The 20,070-nt window shown below is 41.8% G+C and overlaps 5 protein-coding genes across 9 annotated transcripts; 3 read left to right on the forward strand and 2 right to left on the reverse strand.

The window, feature by feature from the left end:
• The first annotated feature begins 794 nt into the window (after positions 1 to 794).
• On the forward strand, positions 795 to 3,916 carry LOC114441703 (D-amino-acid oxidase-like). Its single transcript, XM_028414752.1, has 11 exons — positions 795 to 838; positions 1,220 to 1,415; positions 1,495 to 1,609; positions 1,961 to 2,037; positions 2,275 to 2,340; positions 2,819 to 2,873; positions 2,985 to 3,089; positions 3,193 to 3,269; positions 3,388 to 3,505; positions 3,613 to 3,711; positions 3,791 to 3,916. Exons 2-11 carry the CDS (start codon positions 1,222 to 1,224, stop codon positions 3,914 to 3,916), a joined length of 1,032 nt encoding a protein of 343 aa, XP_028270553.1. The 5' UTR covers positions 795 to 838; positions 1,220 to 1,221.
• A 409-nt stretch (positions 3,917 to 4,325) lies between these two features.
• svopa (SV2 related protein a) lies at positions 4,326 to 10,407 on the reverse strand. Of its 2 annotated transcripts, none has more exons than XM_028414419.1 (17): positions 10,358 to 10,407; positions 9,651 to 9,813; positions 8,409 to 8,566; positions 8,231 to 8,316; positions 8,036 to 8,134; positions 7,580 to 7,651; positions 7,329 to 7,453; positions 7,169 to 7,232; positions 6,966 to 7,091; positions 6,757 to 6,885; positions 6,589 to 6,662; positions 6,411 to 6,487; positions 6,181 to 6,285; positions 5,931 to 6,042; positions 5,779 to 5,860; positions 5,610 to 5,699; positions 4,326 to 5,525 (listed from the first exon to the last, which is right to left on the reverse strand). In XM_028414419.1, the coding sequence occupies exons 2-17, from the start codon at positions 9,683 to 9,685 to the stop codon at positions 5,313 to 5,315; spliced, it is 1,647 nt and encodes a 548-aa protein (XP_028270220.1). In that variant the 5' UTR covers positions 9,686 to 9,813; positions 10,358 to 10,407; the 3' UTR covers positions 4,326 to 5,312. The 2 variants fall into 2 exon arrangements, with proteins under 2 accessions (XP_028270220.1, XP_028270219.1); XM_028414418.1 differs by having other exon boundaries at positions 9,651 to 9,911; positions 10,358 to 10,392.
• A 59-nt stretch (positions 10,408 to 10,466) lies between these two features.
• On the forward strand, positions 10,467 to 15,806 carry usp30 (ubiquitin specific peptidase 30). 2 transcript variants are annotated; one of them, XM_028414684.1, is made up of 13 exons: positions 10,467 to 10,579; positions 11,548 to 11,657; positions 11,744 to 11,917; positions 12,012 to 12,115; positions 12,223 to 12,321; positions 12,505 to 12,550; positions 12,642 to 12,736; positions 13,239 to 13,298; positions 13,396 to 13,482; positions 13,619 to 13,699; positions 13,831 to 14,044; positions 14,136 to 14,244; positions 14,589 to 15,806. In XM_028414684.1, exons 1-13 carry the CDS (start codon positions 10,509 to 10,511, stop codon positions 14,827 to 14,829), a joined length of 1,491 nt encoding a protein of 496 aa, XP_028270485.1. In that variant the 5' UTR covers positions 10,467 to 10,508; the 3' UTR covers positions 14,830 to 15,806. The 2 variants fall into 2 exon arrangements, with proteins under 2 accessions (XP_028270485.1, XP_028270486.1); XM_028414685.1 differs by lacking the exon at positions 10,467 to 10,579 and adding an exon at positions 10,608 to 10,868.
• A 43-nt stretch (positions 15,807 to 15,849) lies between these two features.
• On the reverse strand, positions 15,850 to 18,214 carry alkbh2 (alkB homolog 2, alpha-ketoglutarate dependent dioxygenase). 2 transcript variants are annotated; one of them, XM_028414690.1, is made up of 4 exons: positions 18,079 to 18,214; positions 17,134 to 17,419; positions 16,865 to 17,063; positions 15,850 to 16,791 (listed from the first exon to the last, which is right to left on the reverse strand). In XM_028414690.1, exons 2-4 carry the CDS (start codon positions 17,399 to 17,401, stop codon positions 16,425 to 16,427), a joined length of 834 nt encoding a protein of 277 aa, XP_028270491.1. In that variant the 5' UTR covers positions 17,402 to 17,419; positions 18,079 to 18,214; the 3' UTR covers positions 15,850 to 16,424. The 2 variants fall into 2 exon arrangements, with proteins under 2 accessions (XP_028270491.1, XP_028270492.1); XM_028414691.1 differs by lacking the exon at positions 18,079 to 18,214 and adding an exon at positions 17,562 to 17,706.
• Positions 17,778 to 20,031, forward strand: LOC114441661 (uracil-DNA glycosylase-like). 2 transcript variants are annotated; one of them, XM_028414687.1, is made up of 7 exons: positions 17,778 to 17,997; positions 18,283 to 18,483; positions 18,565 to 18,660; positions 18,917 to 19,014; positions 19,168 to 19,256; positions 19,351 to 19,529; positions 19,604 to 20,031. In XM_028414687.1, the coding sequence occupies exons 1-7, from the start codon at positions 17,899 to 17,901 to the stop codon at positions 19,742 to 19,744; spliced, it is 903 nt and encodes a 300-aa protein (XP_028270488.1). In that variant the 5' UTR covers positions 17,778 to 17,898; the 3' UTR covers positions 19,745 to 20,031. The 2 variants fall into 2 exon arrangements, with proteins under 2 accessions (XP_028270488.1, XP_028270487.1); XM_028414686.1 differs by lacking the exon at positions 17,778 to 17,997 and having other exon boundaries at positions 18,150 to 18,483.
• Positions 20,032 to 20,070: the final 39 nt, after the last annotated feature.

Below are 20,070 nucleotides of genomic sequence, written 5' to 3' on the forward strand. Positions count from 1 at the left end.
GTTATCCTGCAGGCAGGACTGTGTGCAGGAAGTGCTGCCTTCATGGCCCCGTCCAGCCTGATGGCAATTCTTCTGCAATTATATATAGTAATAAAATAATAAAGAAATTCATACTGTATTATGTAACATTATAAAGCTCATCAAAAAAAGTCATGGGTTTAAGTAAATACAAAAGGAGTGAAATAAATATATGTAGACCAAAAATAAGATACAGTAGAATAAACTGAAAAAAATGAAATGCCCCAGTTTGAAGCATTTAAATTGATTTAATCAATAGAAGATAGATATAAGATAAGATATAAGATAATCTTCCATGAATAATCATTATGATATCATGATATCATGATATCATTATCATATCATAATAATCATTGATTATTCATCTGTACAACCCACATATAGATAACTCGAGCTCCAACAGACAACTATGTTTAAGAAATTCAGTGGAGCATTTTTATTCAGGGTGTTATCATGGTGCATTCGAAAGCCTGGGCAGAATGGAAAAGAACACTACAGGCACCGCTAATTCAGATTTGCCATCTCTTACAGTAACAAAATAGAAACCGTGCAAGTTAATGGTGTTAGAGTATGTCATGTAACTTCGTCATGTCAGGAGATGTCAGTATTACACGCAGCTGATTCAGAACAACCAGTTAAGTTTGGTTTAAATCACACCCGGCAGCTCTACTCGAGATTTGAACGGCGTGACGTGAACGCAGCGTACGCTTTTGATTGGCTGCAGTCTCCGTCCCCACGTTGATGTGACAGCTGGACTAGTAGTGAGTTGTAGCAAAGTTCAGCAGCACATACTGTGTCGTGGTGCAATACTTGTCTGCAGGTAAGTCGGAACTGTTTGCACAGATACTGAGTTAGGTTGAGGGGATTATCATTAGATGTGCATCTGATCTGGTTTATTGCACTGAATTTAAACTGCTGCCTCTTCAATGACTGTTTCCGACATGTTGCCCACTGTTACATAATTACTCTTGTGTGTGGACTGCAGAATTTATCCACAGTTGCAAATGCAAAAGTTACCCAGCAGGTTTGTTGAGAGGTTGACATTAATAATATAAAAAAAAGAAAGAAAAAGACAGAAATAGGCCTTGTGGTTTTTGTTGCATAAACTGGTGTTATGAAATGTGGTGTGTTATTGTATGTTTACATGTAGGATTTCTTGCTGCATGATTGAGTAAGTGTCAGTTGTCAAATGTTGGTGCAGACATGCGGGTGGCAGTGATTGGAGCTGGAGTCATAGGCCTGTCCACAGCCCAGAGCATCTATGAGCAGTATCACTCCGTTGTCAGCCCACTGACCATTGAGGTGTATGCAGACTGTTTCACTCCACTGACCACCAGCGATGGAGCAGCTGGCTTCTGGCAACCTTATTTATATGACAAGGGCAACATCCAGGAGACGTGAGTGCACTTCCTGTCCTATGGTTTTCCTTTTTGTTAACAAAAAAACAAGTGACTCTTGAATACTGTGTCATCTTAGAAAATGGAACAAGGAGACATTTGACTACTTGTTTAGCTGGCTCAGTTCACCAGAGTGTGTAAAGATGGGTATTTTCCTTCAGTCTGGCTACAACCTCTGCACTGAACCAGCACCAGTGAGTAGTGCTTTGTTCTTTAAAAATCAATTTTTGGCCTCACTATGGAGCCTTTACAACCAAGAACAAAGGTCCTGCACCATTAAAATGTATAAATAGTTAACATAACCTTAAGAAGCTCAGAACTTTATTACACAAGTGTGCCATAAACAGTGCATTACTTTCAGTCACATTGAAGTGGAGCTTTGTGCAGCCGCACAATAGACGGCTGCTTGCAGTGGCTGGAAAACACCAATAGAGGCCTCACTGAGGGCCTGATACTCCAGAGTGTCCTGACCTCCCACACTGGTGCAGCCATGACAGGTGTTTAACGTTGTGGTCTTATTGTAAGAGATTTGCTTTTGATTGCAGGATCCCTCATTTAAAGATATCGTCCTTGGGTTCAGACGGCTCACGGAACGAGAGCTGCAGATGTTTCCTGGTTACAAGTAGGTGAAGCACTCAAAGAGGAGCCTGGATATTTAGCCGGGTTTTTACCTGTCAGCTGAACAACTTGACTCTTCATACATAAGGTTGCACAAAACACAAATAGCTGATATATCAAACAATCAAAATGCAGAAACACATTCTCCAGTGAGACACATGCGCTTGTGTACAATAGCGTTCAATGTATAAAAGAAACCTGTATGTGTGGCTGGATCATTCTATCTCTTCTATCTGTCCAGTTATGGCTGGTTCAACACTGCTCTCATGGTGGAAGGTAAATCATACTTACCTTGGCTGATGGACTGGTGAGTGATTAACTCTTTACTGTAGTGACACTGTTATGTTGAAACATTTTTTTTGCAGAGCCACTCACTGAACTCTGATCCTCGTCTTTGTAGGTTTATTTATTCACTACGTAATAAAACAATAAGTGAGCACATGGGAGTTCTTTTTTTGCCAATTTTGCAAATTCTGGCTTCTCGACATCCCTAAATGTTTCAACAATCAGCAAATTTGTCAATGTTGACCATGGATCACATTCTGTAGAGCTGAAATGATTTGTTTGCCTGGATCCACATTACATGTTTAATGTGTTGTTCAAATGTATTGTGCAAATAGCAGTGGAGAACTAGAAACCGTTCTGAATGCAGGCATCAGAAAAGGGGACATAGACAGGTCCTGAATGAGAAGAACAATCTTAGTAATGTTATTTTTTTTTCTATCTAACAACTAGTCTACACAGAAATCCTACTGTGTGTATTAAAAATCATTTGTTATTTCCAGGTTACAAACAAGAGGGGTGACATTTCATCATAAGAAAGTCGAATCCTTCAAGGAGGTTAGTAAGACCTTTTATTATCATAGTATTTATGGTGCCCTGCTTTACAGAATCACACAGTGTCATGTCTCACCACATGTGTTATGTCTTTTGGCCCTGGCCTGTTTGCAGCTGGCAGAAGCCGGAGCAGATGTGATCATAAACTGCACTGGGGTGAGATCAGGTGAGCTACAGCCCGACCCAGACCTGAAGCCAGGTCGTGGTCAGATAGTGAAGGTGAGATCCAGATTCTAATGCTTGTAAATTGTTAATTTAATCAACTTAAAAAGGAAGCACAGAGGAAGCTATTTCCCCTTTGTTGCCCCTCTCTTTGTTTCAGGTGGATGCTCCATGGCTGAAGCACTGGATTTGTACCCACAGTACAGGAATCTACAATTCTCCATATATCATTCCAGGGTAACACAACACACACACCCACTGCATTTGCATAAAGTATGCTACATGTGCATTGTATGGTAAAGCCACAGAGTTGGAGCTGTTTTCATCAGCGCGCACACAACGTCTGTGTCTGCAGAAGTCGTCTCGTGACAGTCGGTGGCGTTTTCCAGGTAGGAAACTGGAGCGAACAGAACAATTCCACTGACCATAAGAAAATCTGGGAAGAGGCTTGTAAGCTCGAACCAAGCCTCAAGGTGAGCTGATATCAAAGCAATGATGAAATATTTACAGCTTGATACATTTGGAATACTCCATTCTTCTCTTCAGTCCTGTGACAAGCTTTTGTCTTGTCTCACCTCAGCATGCCAAGATCGTAGATGACTGGTCTGGCCTCAGGCCCGTTCGCAGCAAAGTCCGACTGGAGAGGGAGACCATACCATGTGATGCAGCTACAATAGAGGTAACCTTTAATTACTTTTAATCAGTACTTCAAATAAATAATAGTCAGTCTGCTTAAAAATATGTGAACACTCCTTCAGGTGATACACAACTACGGCCATGGAGGTTTTGGACTCACCATTCACAGAGGCTGCGCCCAGGAGGCAGCCAGGCTCTTCGGTCAGATTATGAAAGAAAAAGGCCAAGGTCCAAAAGCTCGTTTGTGAATTTGTTCTTGTTGCTGTAATTGGTGATTATTAATATTTTCTTATATATACCATCATTGAAAGCAATCTAGTAAGTCATTCAGTCTGTTTTGTGGAGGTAGCATCATTTATCTATAAGAGGTTAGTGTAACTTAATATAGACCCACTTAGACTCATACACAGCAATGTTATCCTGTGTTAATATGGTCTATCTTAAAAATATCAACTGTACATATCTGATGATTTTTACTGATAAAGTCTGTAATTTTTTAAGTAATAAAGAACAACCTGAATGCAACACTTGTTTTTAAAGATTATTTACTATAGTATCATACACATTTACATCCAGTGCATTGACAAGAATCTGTGCACACAGACACTTAATGCAGCACGATACATCTCAAACACTGGCAGGTAAGAGTCGGCTTGTTGGACCTGTGTCAGTTTAATCTCCCTTTTTTTTTAAATAAAAAAATGAACCTTTGCTTACTCTGTTGCTTGTAGGATAATATTTTAAAGTCCCTCTCTGCTCATCACCTGTATTACAAACAAAAGCAAAGACAACAACTAAAACAAGTATTGATACATTATTTACAGAGACAAGGAGCATGACCTCCGACTAAATGCATGTGTGCAAAAGTAAAGTTAGAGATGAAGCTTTGTAACTTCTGACACCATTTATTTACGTTGACGGCATTTTTTACTCATTATGTCTTAAGTTGAAGATCTGATTGTTCAATAATTATGCAATATATGATGTGTTTGGTGTTATTATCACCTGATGAATACTTGCTATAAATGATATGACCACATATTGATCAAGACAGGATGTGGTATGTTCATTATTATTAGACTGATACCTGCATTTTCCTCATGCCTGATATTTGCTGATATGATGATGTGGAATTGTCCTTTACTCCAACAATGCACCTTATATAAAGCTGAGTTGGCATTTAGTGTATTTCAGCAGCCGAGATAATGCTGTTTCTTTTGCATTTAGGGGAAGTATGCTAACTGAAGCAGCAGAGTAGTCTCCCTGCCACCAAGAATAGGTAGTTTTAAGGCTCTTTGAAAAGAAGATGTCACGTCCATCCTCCTAACTTCTCAAGGATATAAATACTTTGGCTGAAGTATTAGAATTCTCATCCACTGTGTCCACTTTGCATTCATGTGGGTCATTCGGTCTTTCTAATCACCTTGTGTGCAGCTAAACAGTGGCAGAAGTGTGACAGCGATGGTGTTTAACGACAAAAAGTTGTGATGTGTTGTAAAAATATTGTGCTGCCTGGCTGTCTGAAGCCACTCTGATGTCGTTGCTGAAGAATCATGGAAGGGGGGGCCACAAACAGCTGATCCAGCTTTCTAGCCTCCTCTTGCCTCTTCACTGCAGTCACCTCTGGGTTGCACTGCAGTGTCCTCAGCCCTGGGAGCCAGAGCTGGAATGGGGGATCCCCCCAGAGCCGTGGGAGGAGGCGCGGCCCATCATCTCCTGTCCCCATTCGCGGTGGCTGGACTCCTGCAGGCCACGGCCTGTTGTTTCAATCGGTAGCGCACAGGAGGCGATGGCAGCGAAGAGGCAGCAGCAGCAGTACACTGAGAGAGCTAGGTACACAGAGGACTCCAGCATCACCTGTGGGGCGAAATGGCAACTGCACTTTGTAATCTCTTACACTGTGTGAGTATTATTAAGACAGAACTGTTTGCTGTGTATTACCTGTGCAACAAAAGGTGTGATGAGGGCACCGACTCTGGCCATTCCACTGCTTGTTCCTAGGCCTAATGCCCTGGTTGCTGTTGGGTACACCTGCAAAGTTTCAGAAAATGCTGAGAAGAGCTAACTTGATTTGTTTAGGCTAGTGTTGCACTTGGGCTGGATCTCTTACCTCTGGGGTGTATACGTAGGCAGCCTGGAACCCTCCTGCAATAAAGGCTCTGGCAATGAATATTAACACTGTCATGGAAGCTCTACAAGAGATAAACCAGAGTCAGTAAGAGAACAGAAAGTACTTTAAAACCTAAATATGGCACAAATTACCTCCCAACACAGCCATACAGTGGGATGATGCACAGGGAAAAGACAAGGAAGCACAAAGCCATTGTCTTCCTCCTCCCCAATCGATCAATAGCCCACAGAGTCACCAGCAGTCCTTTGTAATGAAATAATCAGCAACATTACTCAATCATATTATTCAATAATATATCATGATCATTTATACTAATCAACAACATAGTTATTAGTCCAAAGACCAGTAGTGAGTTCTTTAAACGTGAGATGTGACGTGTACCTGGAAATTCAGACAAAGTTGTCCATAGTAGATCTTTATAGTCATCAGAATTCAGATATTTACACTCCAAGCTGCATCGGAGCTCCTTTTTATTTCCTTTTGACACTAGAGGGAGATATCAAACAACAATCAGGATGAATGAACACAGCTATCTGGCAAGAGCACCAGCTTTTTAATCATAAATTACAACTGCGTTCGAGCTTATACGGTGTTATTTTCACATGACTCACTTCCACATGCTCCTCCCTCCTGAAACAGCTCAGTGGTGAGCAGCACCAGACCATAGTAAGAGAAGGCATTTGCAAACCTGTAGAGACAAATGAACCATGCTTATTCAAATTCTGGAAATTAAAGGACAAAAAAAGGATAAAAAGTCAAATCAGTGACTGAAGTGAGGCCGTCATTCACCAAATAAACCAGAGGAGAACTGTGGTCCAGCGGAAGTGTGATGAAAATAAGTCTTGAATCTTCCCACGATTTTCCTAATGAGAAGACCATACAATACAAAGTTACTACTGAAATGATCTGAAGGGGTTTCATTACATTCAATACATGTTCTGCAGAAGCAGCCTGCACCTGTCTGGCAGCGATTAGCTTCCCTAGTGGCATGGGTGCTCCGTTCTCTGTGGCAATGCGCTTCAGTGTGGCCAGAGCCTTTTCCTGGTTTCCTGTCAACACGTCATATCGAGCGCTCTCTGGTAGCCACTGCAGGCCCCAAAAACAAACATGTCACATAATAAAACAACATGTGCTAATCCTACATGCTTAAGGAACATCGTACTTACAAAACACAGGATGGCAAAGATGAAGAGTGGAATGGTGGAAAGGCCAAGCAGCCAGCGCCAGCCCAGAGTGGGCATCACCAGGATGGCTAGGAGGACCTCAAACACAGTGCCAATGGCCCAAAATATCTGTAACAGCAGTACACAAAGTATTAGATCAAAAGAAGTATCATATGTATAAAGCAATTGTACAAGATGATCCATACTTCAATGAGCAGGATGCATGTGGCTCTGGACTTCATCGGCAGAAACTCAGCATACAGCGTCACCCTGAAAAAGAGAAACACTTGATGATGAACACATGATTAAACCCAACACAGGTCATATACTGTAATTAATTGAGATGATGAGTAAGGGGTACTCAACGACTGTGGGGCTCCTCCGATGCCAAAGCCTACCAGCGCACGCAGCACGAGGATCCACCCATATATAGGTGCAAATGCACTCATCAGGCCGTAGAACATTGTCCACAACACACTCATCTTCAGACCCTGTGCACACAATCAAAACATAACAAGCTGCTTCGTAAATAATAGTGATCTAATGTTTTGTTTAGAGTACATCTACAATGAAAAAACATACATCAAGTCGTATCCACATGTTTTTTTAGGACTTACTGTCTTTCTGCCATATTTATCAGAGATGTTTCCCCACAGAGACGAGCTGATCATCATCCCGATAAACACTGCCTGCATCAAGAAAATGATGTCAGTGCTAGAGGGCATATTCAAGCAGCTTAAATGTATTATATATTACATTTCAAACTAATTTTAGGGGCCATTTCATCTCAATATATTAACAATAAAATATGCACTGTTCAATGCTTCTCTGCAGTACCTGTAAGAAAAGCTACTGTAGTTCCCATGTTTGCATCTTGCATTGTATTATACTGGAAGGGTGGGTCTAAATTAGGATTTGACTGCGTTGTAAACACTGTTAGGAGCTCTGCTTTTCCACATGCTGTTAACTGTTCAATACAAGCACTTATTTCAAAGCTCTGGATCAATACCTAGCATCAGAATAATAACAGCACTGCGAACAGGAGCACTTTACAGACATTAGAGAGCTATTACCGACGTGAGCAGTGCCACCTCCAGGCTTGGCAGTCTCCATTCACAGTGGAGCTGTGGGGCCAAGATGCTGAGGATCATCATCTCCATCGCATCAGCCATCTGAGCAAACAGAATACACAGAGACACACAGCAGATTAGCATGTAGACCTCATGGTCTGTATAGTGTTCTTTTATTTGATTAAAGAGCTTTCTCACCCATGACAGACCAGTGAGAATAGAGAGTTTCCACTGAAATGTCCCGAAGCCTATGGCTTCTACGGCATCTTCTACCATGAATGTGTCTGAGGAAAGATGAAAGATAGCAATCTCAAAGGATGTTTGCAAGATTTTAACTGGAAAATAGTTGAAAGCCAAACAAACTGACAAACTGTACCATCAGTCGGGTTGGCAAACTCGCGAGGTACTGGAGCTCCCTCTGCGAGTGCCACAGACTCCAAATCAGTCTGCTCTGCAATCCTGACATCCTGCTCTCTGCTCTCCACGTCTTCCTCAGAGCGAGTGCTCTCACCTGTGCGACGGAAACGGACAACACTACAAAAGAAAAAAAGATAAGGGTATAAAGGTTTTTTTTTTTTCAAAAAGTCCACAAGGATCAACCTATTCCCATGGCTGCTGGCCAGCAGAGCTTCAGAGGACTACAGTCAGGGCAAAGATGAGTTCAAATGAGAACCAGAGGCTGTTGCCTAGGTGATGAGTTTTTTTCTGGCTGTAATTTTGTGAATAGGTGGTATTATCATCTGATGGGTGAACCATGTCAGGCCAACTTAGAGTTCTCCTCTGCAGCTGGCATGCATATCAGGGTTAAATACCAGAGACATACATGTTTTTTTAAGGCACAATCTTCCTCCATCCTTCCTGGATAATTGATCGTGTGTTCAGACTGAAGCAGCAGTGATGTGTTAATCACTGTAATTACATAACACAGCCTACTTGCAATGCTACAGATGAGACTATGTCCAAGGATGTTGTCTTTTTCTGTTTAACTCTATAATTTTCTTTTCAACATCCTTAGGTAGAATGCATGTGGAAATAATACTGAGACTTTCCCTTAAATCTGAGCTATAACAGTTTAATATATTAAACATTATGTATGCAATTCTTGAAGAAGATTTGACTTTGTGACTTTGGATATATCTTGTTATTACCAGGCTAGACTCCCGTGGGCCAGCCTTTAGCTTAATGAGCAGCAGTGTTGAAATAAATCACGTTAGGTACTGAGTCATGACAGCGAGCACTAACAAGTTAGGAAAGAAAACTTATCAGACCTAAAATCACTGTAAACCAGCATCCTGTGGTAAAAATATCAGCTAAATAGTTTTTTTATTAAAATGCTACGACTGTAAACAAACTGCACCAGCAGCGGAGCCTGGAGATGCGAGGTCATTCTGATTTCATCCCTCCTTGTTGTCAACACATCTGTGTATATAAATGCGTATGTGTTGTTAAATAACTGCTGCTTCTAGGAATGTCAGGCTATTTCTGTTCCAGCGAGCTAATCAAACACAATGCCAAGCTGTCAGAGGGCGACGGCGTCGGACAAACACGCTGTCATTGGTTTTAAAAAAATGGACGAATGAAACACACAGCGTTGGCATGTAGATCGCAGTGTACTCACGGCAGCTGTCTCAGTTGGAACAGATCATCGTCCATTTTCGTGTTTATTGGCTGACGCTCCGTTTGGCCTCATCGCCGTTTACATTATCACGACGAGCAGCGATTTCAGCACCGCGGAGAGCGACCTGCTCCGGGTGTCAGCCGACAGCCAATGAGAGGCCGCCCTGTGCGAGTCACAGCGTGACACACACACACACACACACTGAGGAAAGTGGACGAGCTCAGGAGGATCTGAGACTACATGACTGCTGACGACACATGACTTAACACAGAGACAGAGTCTGAATAGCATGCAAACAACTAACAATCATACTGTAATGCGAGTTTGTATAATTATATAATTGCTTACTCCTAACACGCCTAGATTGCATAATGTATAGGCATCCATTAACAGCCTTTTAGCCAATTGTTCATTTAGGAAAATATTCCAAACACACACATTACAACTGGAATTGAACTACTATGTTACTATGTGTAACTAAACAATAATGTAGCTGTGTATTCTTATAATAAAAAATAGTATATTTAGTTTCAGAATATATTTAGCAGTCTACTTGACACTTGTTTTCCTAAATTATTAAATGTAAAATATTAAAAATCTGATAACCTGTGTTATGGTTAGTTGAAGCCACCATCTTTAAAATGGTACAAAAATAATGTAAAATAAATAAAGCTGTCTATAGTGTCTGTATTAAAAGAAAAAAATACCTCTAGCCTGAACATGGTCACATATCTTTGAGACTTGTGCGCCACAAACATTTGTTGTCGGATTGTCAACGGTGTAACGCATCAGTACGCTCCTCTGTGGGTCCGTCCTGAAACACATCACCAATGACGAGAGTTCCGGACTGAGAGGACAATGTTGTGGTGTAGACCCGAAAGCTCCGATAAGCTCGTTGGGGAGTTTCTTGGCACCGGACCCACAGTCAGGTAAAATCTCTCCACTTGGCAAACAACAGCCATTGCTTGTCTCTAGTGCACAAGGACGTTAGTTAATGTGTGCCACGAGTCGACGTCGCTCGGCGTTAAACCTGAAATGTAACATGCGCAGACAACACAGACACGCAGTATGATTTAATGTTGGCGTTACTAAAGCTGCCCTCGGAAGTCTGCGGTAACATTAGAGAGATATTCTACTTGTATTTGAAGATAGCCGCTTGGATGTTTGTTAGTGGAGGGGACATAGTGCACGGAGGGCAGCCTGACCCCGGCGTTGTCGGTAAGTTAGCATAAAGGCTAAAGCTAGCTTCTCTCCTCTCCGGTGTGTGTATACTGTTACTGGGGAGATGGTTCGTTTTTACACGCCGGTAAGGTGGGGGTAATTAATAACGGAGACAATGTATTATAATACGCACAATGCTAATGCATAGTGGTGTATATGACGCTAATCGATATTTTAAGCAGCATTGAAGCTGGACTGTTGGCAGATTTGGGTTGTTGATAAAAGGCTTTGCCTGATGTAAGCAGGAGTCGCGTCGGTGCCCTGTTTTTCCACAGATAAACTAATTGGATCACAAGTTAGTAGACCACGGAATTAATTCTGTTGTTTTGTCTGTGCCTGATTCAGAGCTCAGAGTCACGGCATATAGAACAGCATTACAAATCCACAGTAGCCTTAAGCATAACAAATGTGTCCACTTTCAAAAAAGTTCTAGTACAGCAGAGCACCATTCACTCAGAGTGTATAGCAGTTTAACATATTAGAAACGCATCTCAATTTTCAAAAAGCAGTTAATTACAAACCACAGCATCCAAGATAAAAATAAGTGTTGGGGAAAAGTGAACTATGTATACTAACGTAGTTTGGTTAAACAAATATTCATGCCAAACCTTCCCTTACAACAGAATATATGTTGCTGACTGTTGTGTTGTAACTTTGTGGTGTTTTTTTATTCCAGAAACAAGATGATAAAAAACTGGGGTGTAATTGGCGGGATAGCTGCTGCGATTGCAGCCGGAGTATATGTTTTGTGGGGACCAATTACAGTGAGAAAAAGAAGAAAGAGAGGTAAGAATCAGTATGTTTTACACTGATAATATGCAGGGCACTAGGTATATTGTTGTAATCTACAATGACTTGTGTTCCACCAACAGGTATGGTTCCAGGTCTGTTAAACTTGGGCAACACTTGCTTCCTGAACTCTTTGCTTCAAGGCTTGGCGGCATGTCCGTCCTTCATCAGGTGGCTGGAAAAGTTTACAGGTTTGCCTATGATCAGGTCAGGCAAAGACAACCAGCTGTCGACGACACTGCTTCAGCTTCTTAAAGGTACCAAAAACCTGTCTGTCGATGAATAAGGAGTGTTTCACAACATGTTTTGTTCATTCATGTTTTTCACATGGGGGCTGCTTCTGTACTACAGCTCTGTCCAGTGAAGAGCCTGGGGATGAAGATGTACTTGATGCTGGATGCCTTCTGGATGTTCTCAGGTTGTACCGATGGCACATAAGTTCATTTGAAGAGCAGGTTAGTCCATAAGTCTCCTGAGTGGTAGTTTTTGATTTATATATATGTTTATATTGTGTGCTGCAATGTCCTCTTAAAGTCATAACAGTTTGTTTATTTCCTCTTAGGATGCACATGAACTTTTCCATGTTCTTACATCTTCCCTGGAGGAGGAGCTGGATCGTCAACCCAAAATCGCTCATTTGTTTGACATGCAGTCCCTTGAGGCAAGTGTTCATTTCTTTTCTTGCATATCTGTGTAGCAATGTGAAATACACACATTTCTCAGGCATGTTTCATCAATTCTGTGTTTAACACACAAGTTTAGCACACAAGTGTTCAGTTTGGTAATCCAAAATGTCAGTCTGTGGAAATGAGGTCAGTTATTCTGTGTGATTATTTTATACCAGAGTCTCCCTGATCAAGATGAGAAAACTATGACCTGCAGGAGTCGAGGTAGGATGAAAAACACCTCACAGAGCCTTCATGACCATAAAGGTATGAACAAGTATGTTTAATCCGTTTTGATGGTTTTTTTTTCTGGCAGCCCCTCTTCATCCAATACCAAGTCCTTGGAAGTTTCAGCATCCTTTTCATGGGCGTTTAACAAGCAACATGTCATGCAAGCACTGCGAACTACAAGTAAGTTGGTGAAATTTAACATTAGCAGGACTATTCTGTTGAGGCTGGTTCCAAGGACAGGGGATGGGCACTATGGTTGTGCAGTCAGACACAGTTAAACACCAGATAAATGATCCAGTTCAATCCAATCCATTTATTATATACTTGGTGCAAGTTGGCAGGTTGAGGCAGACGACAACTGAAGCTGGTTATCACTAAACTAAAGAAATATACATTATGTATTAACTTAAACAGAAGTGCTGATTGCATGTATATATAGCATATATTCAAACAGTTGATGTCAGTGGAGCCTGCTGCATGTTAGTGGAGGAGGGGGTTCTCACACCTGCAATCCTTTACTTATAGCCTTGGTCAGGTCAAAGGTCAAACTCCTACTCTCCACCGCCAAGTCCTCCTCTGGGCCTGCTCCTTACAACAGAGTTTATTTGTGTTTTACCAGCAAGCAAGTTAACTTTTCATTTCATCAAAGAAGTGTTTTGACCTGTGCTTTGTGTTTTTGCAGAGTCCAGTGCGGTATGACTCATTTGAGAGCCTCTCTCTGTCCATCCCTTTACCTCAGTGGGTGAGCAAAAATGTCATATATATATATTAGGCAATTATTCTTATAGCGTCAGCACTTCATACACATTATGTCATTATGTTTATTGTATGTTTCTCAGGGTCGGCCTATTTCTCTAGATCAGTGTCTTCAGCATTTTATCTCCTCAGAAACTATCAAAGAAGTGGAGTGTGAAAACTGCACTAAGGTACATTTATTGCTGTTTAAATTGTTGTGACTACTTTATTCACTCAAAGCAGAAAACTGGGTCATTGTTTTTACACCAGAAGTGACTTTGTTCAGTCTGTTCTGCTGATTTCTTGTTTTTGATTATTCCTTCTCAGCTTCAACAAGGGACCACAATGAACGGGCAAATTCTAGAAAGCCAGAGGACAACGTTTGTTAAACAGCTAAAACTAGGAAAGGCAAGTGTGTTCATCATGTCATTGTAAATATCAATGTTTTGAGATGTTATTTGCCTGTGTTTATCCAAGTTAATATCCCTGTATACCCAGACTTATTATTATTCCTAAATGACAGATGTTGTCCCTTTTAGCTCCCTCAGTGCCTCTGCATCCATTTACAAAGACTGACGTGGTCCAGTGAAGGAACCCCCATCAAACGACAGGAGCACGTTCAGTTCACAGAATATCTATCAATGGATCGCTACAAACACAGCACATCCACACAGAGGAGCAGGTGTGCTCCAAAAGCCATAAAGGCAGAAAGTGTAGATGATTCCACAGAGAAGCTCACTGCCAATGGCACCGGTATGCTGGGAGTGTTGAGTTAACAATATCTAATATCTGCTTCAGGTTTTTTTAATTGTTCATCATGTATTTGTTGTGTTGTGTCTTCCAGATGCAGAGCATCATAACAACAACAAACCTTTTTCCAATGGAACCTGTTCGTCTGTTCTTCTTCACTCTCCTGTTGCAAACTCACCGCTCAGCCTCACATATGACTACAGGTAAAAATCAGTAAGACAGTAAGACAGCGCTGTAGTAAAGGTTGGCAAAAAATAATGTAAAGATGAAACTTGTCAATTAAGATGGCTGCACAAGAAACTGGTGAGAATCAAAATGAGGCATTATTTTCTAGAGTAGAGTTTAGAGATCAGTGGTTTAGTTTAAGAAGGGAAACCAATTAAGTTTTAAAAACCAGCAGGGGAACGGCTCTGTGGTTGCAAGATTGTATTGAATATTAAGAGAAGATAGTCCTCATTTGATTTCTGAAACGTGTCATTGATGTTGTTGCAACATCTGTTATTTAAATACAGCCTGTAGTGAGATCCCACTGTCCTTATTTCCACAGTTCTGCAGAGTACCTTTTCCAGCTCACAGCTGTGCTGGTTCACCACGGTGACATGCACTCAGGACATTTCGTCACGTACCGCCGCAGCCCTTCGTCACTCCGCTGCTCCTCACCCCTCAGCTCCCAGTGGCTGTGGGTATCAGATGACTCTGTACGCAAAGCCAGCCTGCACGAGGTGCTGTCTTCCAATGCGTATATGCTCTTCTATGAGAGAGTTCAGAGGCTCAGCCTCTCCCCTTAGTAAATCTGACTTCAGTGTTTACTGTCAAACTGTCACACTTAAAGTGCCAGTGAACAATGCGGTTACTTACAGGTCGTTGTGTGATGATGAGACCATAGAGGAAAGCCGTGCTTGAGTTTTAATAATTTTGGATTGTGGATCACAACATGTCAAGGTCAGTTTATGATGTGTTGTGGACACTTAGCCTGCTGCTCGGGTTCAGAGCAGGATTCTTTTAATCCCAAAGATGATGGACCTGCAGATATCTTCATTTATTTGTGCTACATTTCCTTGACATATGTAACAGTTTGTGTAATTCTGGCTTCTATGGGACAAGTGAACAGGAACACCTGACAATGAAGCGTGCACCAAGGTTATAGCCCTGCAATACACTGTTCATATGTGAAGATTAGATTATTTTTGTTGATGCTGTCAGAGGTGTCGATAAAGTTCTGTGGCATTTTCCATGATGCTGTTGGTGTTAAATTTGAGTGCAATACACTCTGAGGTGTTCCTGTTAGTTTGGCCAGCCTGTAGTGCAGACAGTAGTCAGTGACATGGATCTCTCAGAGATATAAACAGGTCGACCTTCCTAAACTCTGATTATGTTTGCTTTATCATTCCCAGCAGTGTGTGTAAACAGAACTGCACGACAGACATTATTACATTTGATATTTTCCCTAATGATCTTCACACAGTCATGATGTGCAGAGTTGCACGTTCGAGGTTGAAAGTGCCACGTTGTCTTTAATGCTCGAGATTCTGTAGAATGTGAAACCATGAATGCTACCGCAAATGTGATACATTGGCATAATGTTGAGATTTAACCAGATGACCACAAGTCTCTGAGCAAGTTAGCCTGAAAAGTTTTTAATTCTGCATTAGCTGCCATTTCCAATGTCTGCAGGTTGCACTGATGTATATTCATGAGATTATGTGTTTTTGTGTGCAATCTGTAAAGGTGATTGTTTTCAGATATTAAAAAAACACAACATCAATTTTGAAAGTAAAAATACATTTTGCAACAACCCCAAACACACAAAAGAATGGTTAAAGAAGAACAATAATTTTGTAATGACCAAGACCAAAGTTGTGACCTTAATCCAATTGAAGTGTTCCTACCAGAAACATTTAGACACTGCCATTGATAAATATAAAAACACAAAAGGGGATAACTGTACATACCGGTAGTTGTGAACAGAGAAGAAATCTCTGCAGGAAGATTGAGACGCCTGAAGAAAAATCACTGGAAGGAAAATGTAAAGAACAAGAGTAGAAGAGGAAAAACTCTTCAGGAGAACTATGAAGTCCTAAAGGGAATCTTTCTGTCTCTCTCTATCCACCCAACCCCACCTTTCTTCCATTACCCTTCTGCTGTGAGGGGTTATGGAGACCCTCACAGTGCAATCTATAGTAGCAGCTTTATTTATAAGTACTGTATATCAACTGGGTAGGTAGCTAACAAAGTCTGTACTTAAAGAGAGGAAGTAAACTGCATTATTTTATTGTTAATTTTTTCTCTAACAATGTTAGCTGTTAACAAAACCTCACTGCTCATTTAAACATGACCTGTTAGGAAAAGTCTGTGCATGATTTACAGTTCAAGCTTGTGATGTCTAGCCAGAGGACTTCTGACCAGTCTGGACAGTGCACTCCTGTACATCATGCCTTGGTTTGTCCTCATCACTCAGCAGGATGCGTCGAAAGGTGAGATTAATGCGAGGTATGAGGACCTTCTTACGAACAGGAAGGCTGTGGTACCAGAAGGTGTTTGTCGGTGGGTTCATGAGGAGCAGGCTTCCATGTGCAAGCTCCAGCTTCACAGGTTCAATCTGCCTGCAGCTCTGTTTTCCTCGAGCATCCCTGTGTCTGAAGATGAAGTCTCGTGCTGCTCCCAAGGAGACGGAGGCAATGGGAGACAGGGGGTCCAGCTCCTTCTCGTCGTCACGGTGCTCACCCATGTGATCCTGCCCATCTTTGTACCTGGTGGACAGATTATTACATTCAACATTAAACTGATCTCAACCTATGACATATGATAGTATACATTTCTCACCTGTTGACCAAGACGAAGTTGAATGTCTGCCCCGTTACCTTTGTGACAGCATCCCGAATGTATTCCAATGTTGGAGTCCATGGGCAGGCCAAACGTGTTACGCCAGAATAGGTATAAGTTAAACCTGTGTCTCCATACGTTGCTTGTTTCCTTGGTATATCGTACACCTTTCCAAACACCTGGACCTTTGCTTCTTCCCCTGGAAAATGACATCCTTTAGCTGCACTGTGACCTCTGGTCACAACTGTGCACAAACATGGTTATTGTACCTGTAGAGTACACCACCTCCTCTTCCAGCTGTTTAAAAAGGTGGTCTGCTTCCTCTTTGGAGAAAAGCAGTACATAATCACAGTCAAGTCCCTCTGCCTCTATTTTTTGCCAGGGAACAGGATGAGAGAACTCGTCCTCATCTTCCTCGGCATTCTTCTCCTCCTCTTCCTTTATTCTGTCATCTTTTCCCCGTTTTATCTTCTTCCTTGTTGCAGCATCACTGTTGCATGAGCGTTTATTTTGTCCAAGAATCACAAACTTTTCCATTGTGTTTGATTTATATACCTTGAAGATGCACAAACAAAAACAAACAAACAAAAAACATTAACACCGGAAATGTTGGGAAATCAGAAATACCATTGCTACAATTGAGGATTCACAGTTTCGGAACAGATGCATTTTTTGTTGAAAAATGTCCCAAACTTACCCGTTTTGTGGACCATTTTGTTTAGCTTAACAGAATCACGTCAAGGCAACCACTTAAAAATACGCTGTGTGTCTACATGCTGTTTGTGTAACGTCAATGCTAGGTGCTGTAGCCTACCTGCGACAAACATTAGCAAACATGAACGCCTGACTTGTCTTGAACAGCACTCAGCTCATTATCATAACTGCTTTCGTCACTGTATGGAGGCGCGAAACTTTTAATCCCACCGGGACAGTTTTGAGTTTCCGAGCAGCATACTGCTGTTTTGCTTTTGTATTCGTATTTATTGGATTTCAGTTAGTTTACGGAATTTACCGCCGAAGTGTTTTTTACCAGAATGATTGGACAGAAAACTATTCATTCATTTTTTTCGCCAGTCGCGAAGAAGAGAGTTTCTAAGGAGTTAAATGAAACGGAGGAGGATGCCAAGGAGCCGGTGAGTATCATGTGCCAATTTAGCATTATGTGTAGCTTGCAATGCTAAAACGTGATGTTATTAAGCATTTAAAACACTTACACTGCACACAGTTAAGGTTCACTTTCCCGCGACTGGTTCGACGTAAGCTGCGTTCACAACCACCGCCGTGTTCCTCTTGGGCGTTGCTAATCCAACATGAGCATGTTTGCACCATGTAGTCGGCGGTTTCTTCCGTCAGTTTCTCTCTCAGTTGCAAATTTTTTACCAGCTATGTGTTCTTCCCAATACACCAAAATAATACAGAAGAAGCAGAAGACCTCTGCGGTGCAGCCAGAGCAGCCCAGCCCGTCTCCTGTGCTTCTGTCCCCGGAGCAGCTAGAGAAGATCGCCCGCAACAAGAGAGCGGCGCTGGAAAGGCTCGCTTCCGCTCAGACACCGCCAGGGTTCGGGGAGAGCTGGATGCAGGGACTGTCTGCTGAGTTCGGAAAGCCCTATTTTAAACAAGTAGGAGGACGTCACTGATATGACCCTGCAACATGATCCTTTACGTTGTGTTGTAATAACTTCACATGTACTCTGCCACAGCTGATGAACTTTGTTTCTGAGGAGAGGAGACGTCACACTGTGTACCCACCTGCTGAAGATGTCTTCACCTGGACACAGATGTGTGACATCAGAGATGTGAGTTCAGCCTGACAGAGTCTGACAGTCACTTACATGCAGACCACGTGTCATTCCCACTTTTTTCTAATAGCTCAGGGTCCGTTTTTCTTGTTTGTTAAACAAATGTGTTATCCTGACAAATGTCTCTTTAGTGGAAGTTTATTGTGCAGCAGATGTTAGTAACAGGAAATAATTCACTTTCAGTTTTGCACAGATTTGTTTTGCTATATATAATTTCTGTGACACATTTGTTACCTGTGTTCCTTGATTGCAGGTCAAAGTGGTGATTCTGGGTCAGGATCCGTATCATGGCCCTAACCAAGCCCATGGATTGTGCTTCAGTGTGAAAAGGCCAGTGCCTCCTCCACCCAGGTCTGAAGCTATTTCTGTGTTTCTGGTGGAAGACACTGTAGATTGCAGTCTATCTATCAGGCTCTAGAGCTTAAATTTCCAGCCTCAGATTCCTGAATGAGCTTTTTACTGTCAGTTTCTTGACTTGAACTCTGTGATCATTTTCATTTCCAGTTTGGAGAACATGTACAAAGAGCTGGCGTCTGACATTAAAGGCTTCACTCACCCTCGACATGGTGATCTTACCGGATGGGCCAGACAGGGTATTTAAAAAGTGCAGTCTGTTGGATGTTTACACACAGTTACTCAACAAGAAGAAGTCACTAACAAATCTGCACCTTTGACCTTGCCCCTCAGGTGTCCTCCTGCTCAATGCTGTGTTGACTGTCCGTGAGCACCAGGCCAACTCCCACAAAGACAAAGGTTGGGAGGCCTTCACTGACGCTGTGGTGCAGTGGCTCAGCAACAACCTGGAAGGTCTTGTCTTCATGCTGTGGGGAGCATACGCTCAGAAGAAAGGCGCTGCCATAAACAGGGTAAGTCCACACTTGTTGTTTTACAGCTGAAGCTATTTATAAAGAATTCATACTAATACTTTTGTTTTTTACAGAAACGCCACCATGTCCTGCAGGCGGTGCATCCTTCTCCTCTGTCTGCTCATCGAGGGTTTTTTGGGTGCAAACATTTCTCAAAGGCCAACGAGCTGCTGAAGAAATCTGGAAAGACTCCCATTGACTGGACGGCACTTTAAATACTTCTCTTTAAAGCCTTTCTTGCATATGCATCAATTAACTACAAACCCACCCATAAGCTTTCTTATTTCCTGTTTTTGCTGTAGAATGTGTGGAGTTCATGTTGGCATTCTGTTCTGGTCACTAGATTTTCATTCATCTGAACTAAACAGTTTCAGTGTTGTAAATATGTTTGTGTTTACTATCAGCCTTTTTATTATGTTAAAGTTTACTTTTTTATCCTTTTTTTAAACTAAAAGGTTGGGTCCATTAAAGAGGTTCCAAAAAATAAATGTTTCTTGTCGAATCAGTAGGCGTTGCCTCCTTCAGTTAAAAGGGTGTGTGT

Source organism: Parambassis ranga, chromosome 9 (genome assembly GCF_900634625.1).
Source record: "Parambassis ranga chromosome 9, fParRan2.1, whole genome shotgun sequence".
In the NCBI taxonomy this organism is placed as follows: Eukaryota; Metazoa; Chordata; class Actinopteri; family Ambassidae; genus Parambassis; species Parambassis ranga.

Bases quoted from the DNA above. Each gene is read 5' to 3' on its own strand.
- LOC114441703 (XM_028414752.1), top strand. From the start codon at position 1,222: ATGCGGGTGGCAGTGATTGGAGCTGGAGTCATAGGCCTGTCCACAGCC. The intron at 2,341-2,818 runs GTGAGTGATTAA...TGTTATTTCCAG, and splicing joins TTACCTTGGCTGATGGACTG to GTTACAAACAAGAGGGGTGA. The intron at 3,506-3,612 runs GTGAGCTGATAT...GTCTCACCTCAG, and splicing joins AGCTCGAACCAAGCCTCAAG to CATGCCAAGATCGTAGATGA.
- svopa (XM_028414419.1), bottom strand. From the start codon at position 9,685: ATGGACGATGATCTGTTCCAACTGAGACAGCTGCC. The intron at 7,652-8,035 runs GTAATAGCTCTC...TTCTTGATGCAG, and splicing joins AGGTGGCACTGCTCACGTCG to GCAGTGTTTATCGGGATGAT. The intron at 7,092-7,168 runs GTATGGATCATC...CTGCTGTTACAG, and splicing joins CATGCATCCTGCTCATTGAA to ATATTTTGGGCCATTGGCAC.
- usp30 (XM_028414684.1), top strand. From the start codon at position 10,509: ATGTTGTGGTGTAGACCCGAAAGCTCCGATAAGCTCGTTGGGGAGTTT. The intron at 10,580-11,547 runs GTAAAATCTCTC...TTTTTATTCCAG, and splicing joins GGCACCGGACCCACAGTCAG to AAACAAGATGATAAAAAACT. The intron at 12,116-12,222 runs GTTAGTCCATAA...ATTTCCTCTTAG, and splicing joins TAAGTTCATTTGAAGAGCAG to GATGCACATGAACTTTTCCA.
- alkbh2 (XM_028414690.1), bottom strand. From the start codon at position 17,401: ATGGAAAAGTTTGTGATTCTTGGACAAAATAAACGCTCATGCAACAGT. The intron at 17,064-17,133 runs GTACAATAACCA...GTCATTTTCCAG, and splicing joins GGAGGTGGTGTACTCTACAG to GGGAAGAAGCAAAGGTCCAG. The intron at 16,792-16,864 runs GTGAGAAATGTA...TCTGTCCACCAG, and splicing joins AACTTCGTCTTGGTCAACAG to GTACAAAGATGGGCAGGATC.
- LOC114441661 (XM_028414686.1), top strand. From the start codon at position 18,175: ATGAGCATGTTTGCACCATGTAGTCGGCGGTTTCTTCCGTCAGTTTCT. The intron at 18,484-18,564 runs GTAGGAGGACGT...ACTCTGCCACAG, and splicing joins GAAAGCCCTATTTTAAACAA to CTGATGAACTTTGTTTCTGA. The intron at 19,257-19,350 runs GTATTTAAAAAG...CTTGCCCCTCAG, and splicing joins TACCGGATGGGCCAGACAGG to GTGTCCTCCTGCTCAATGCT.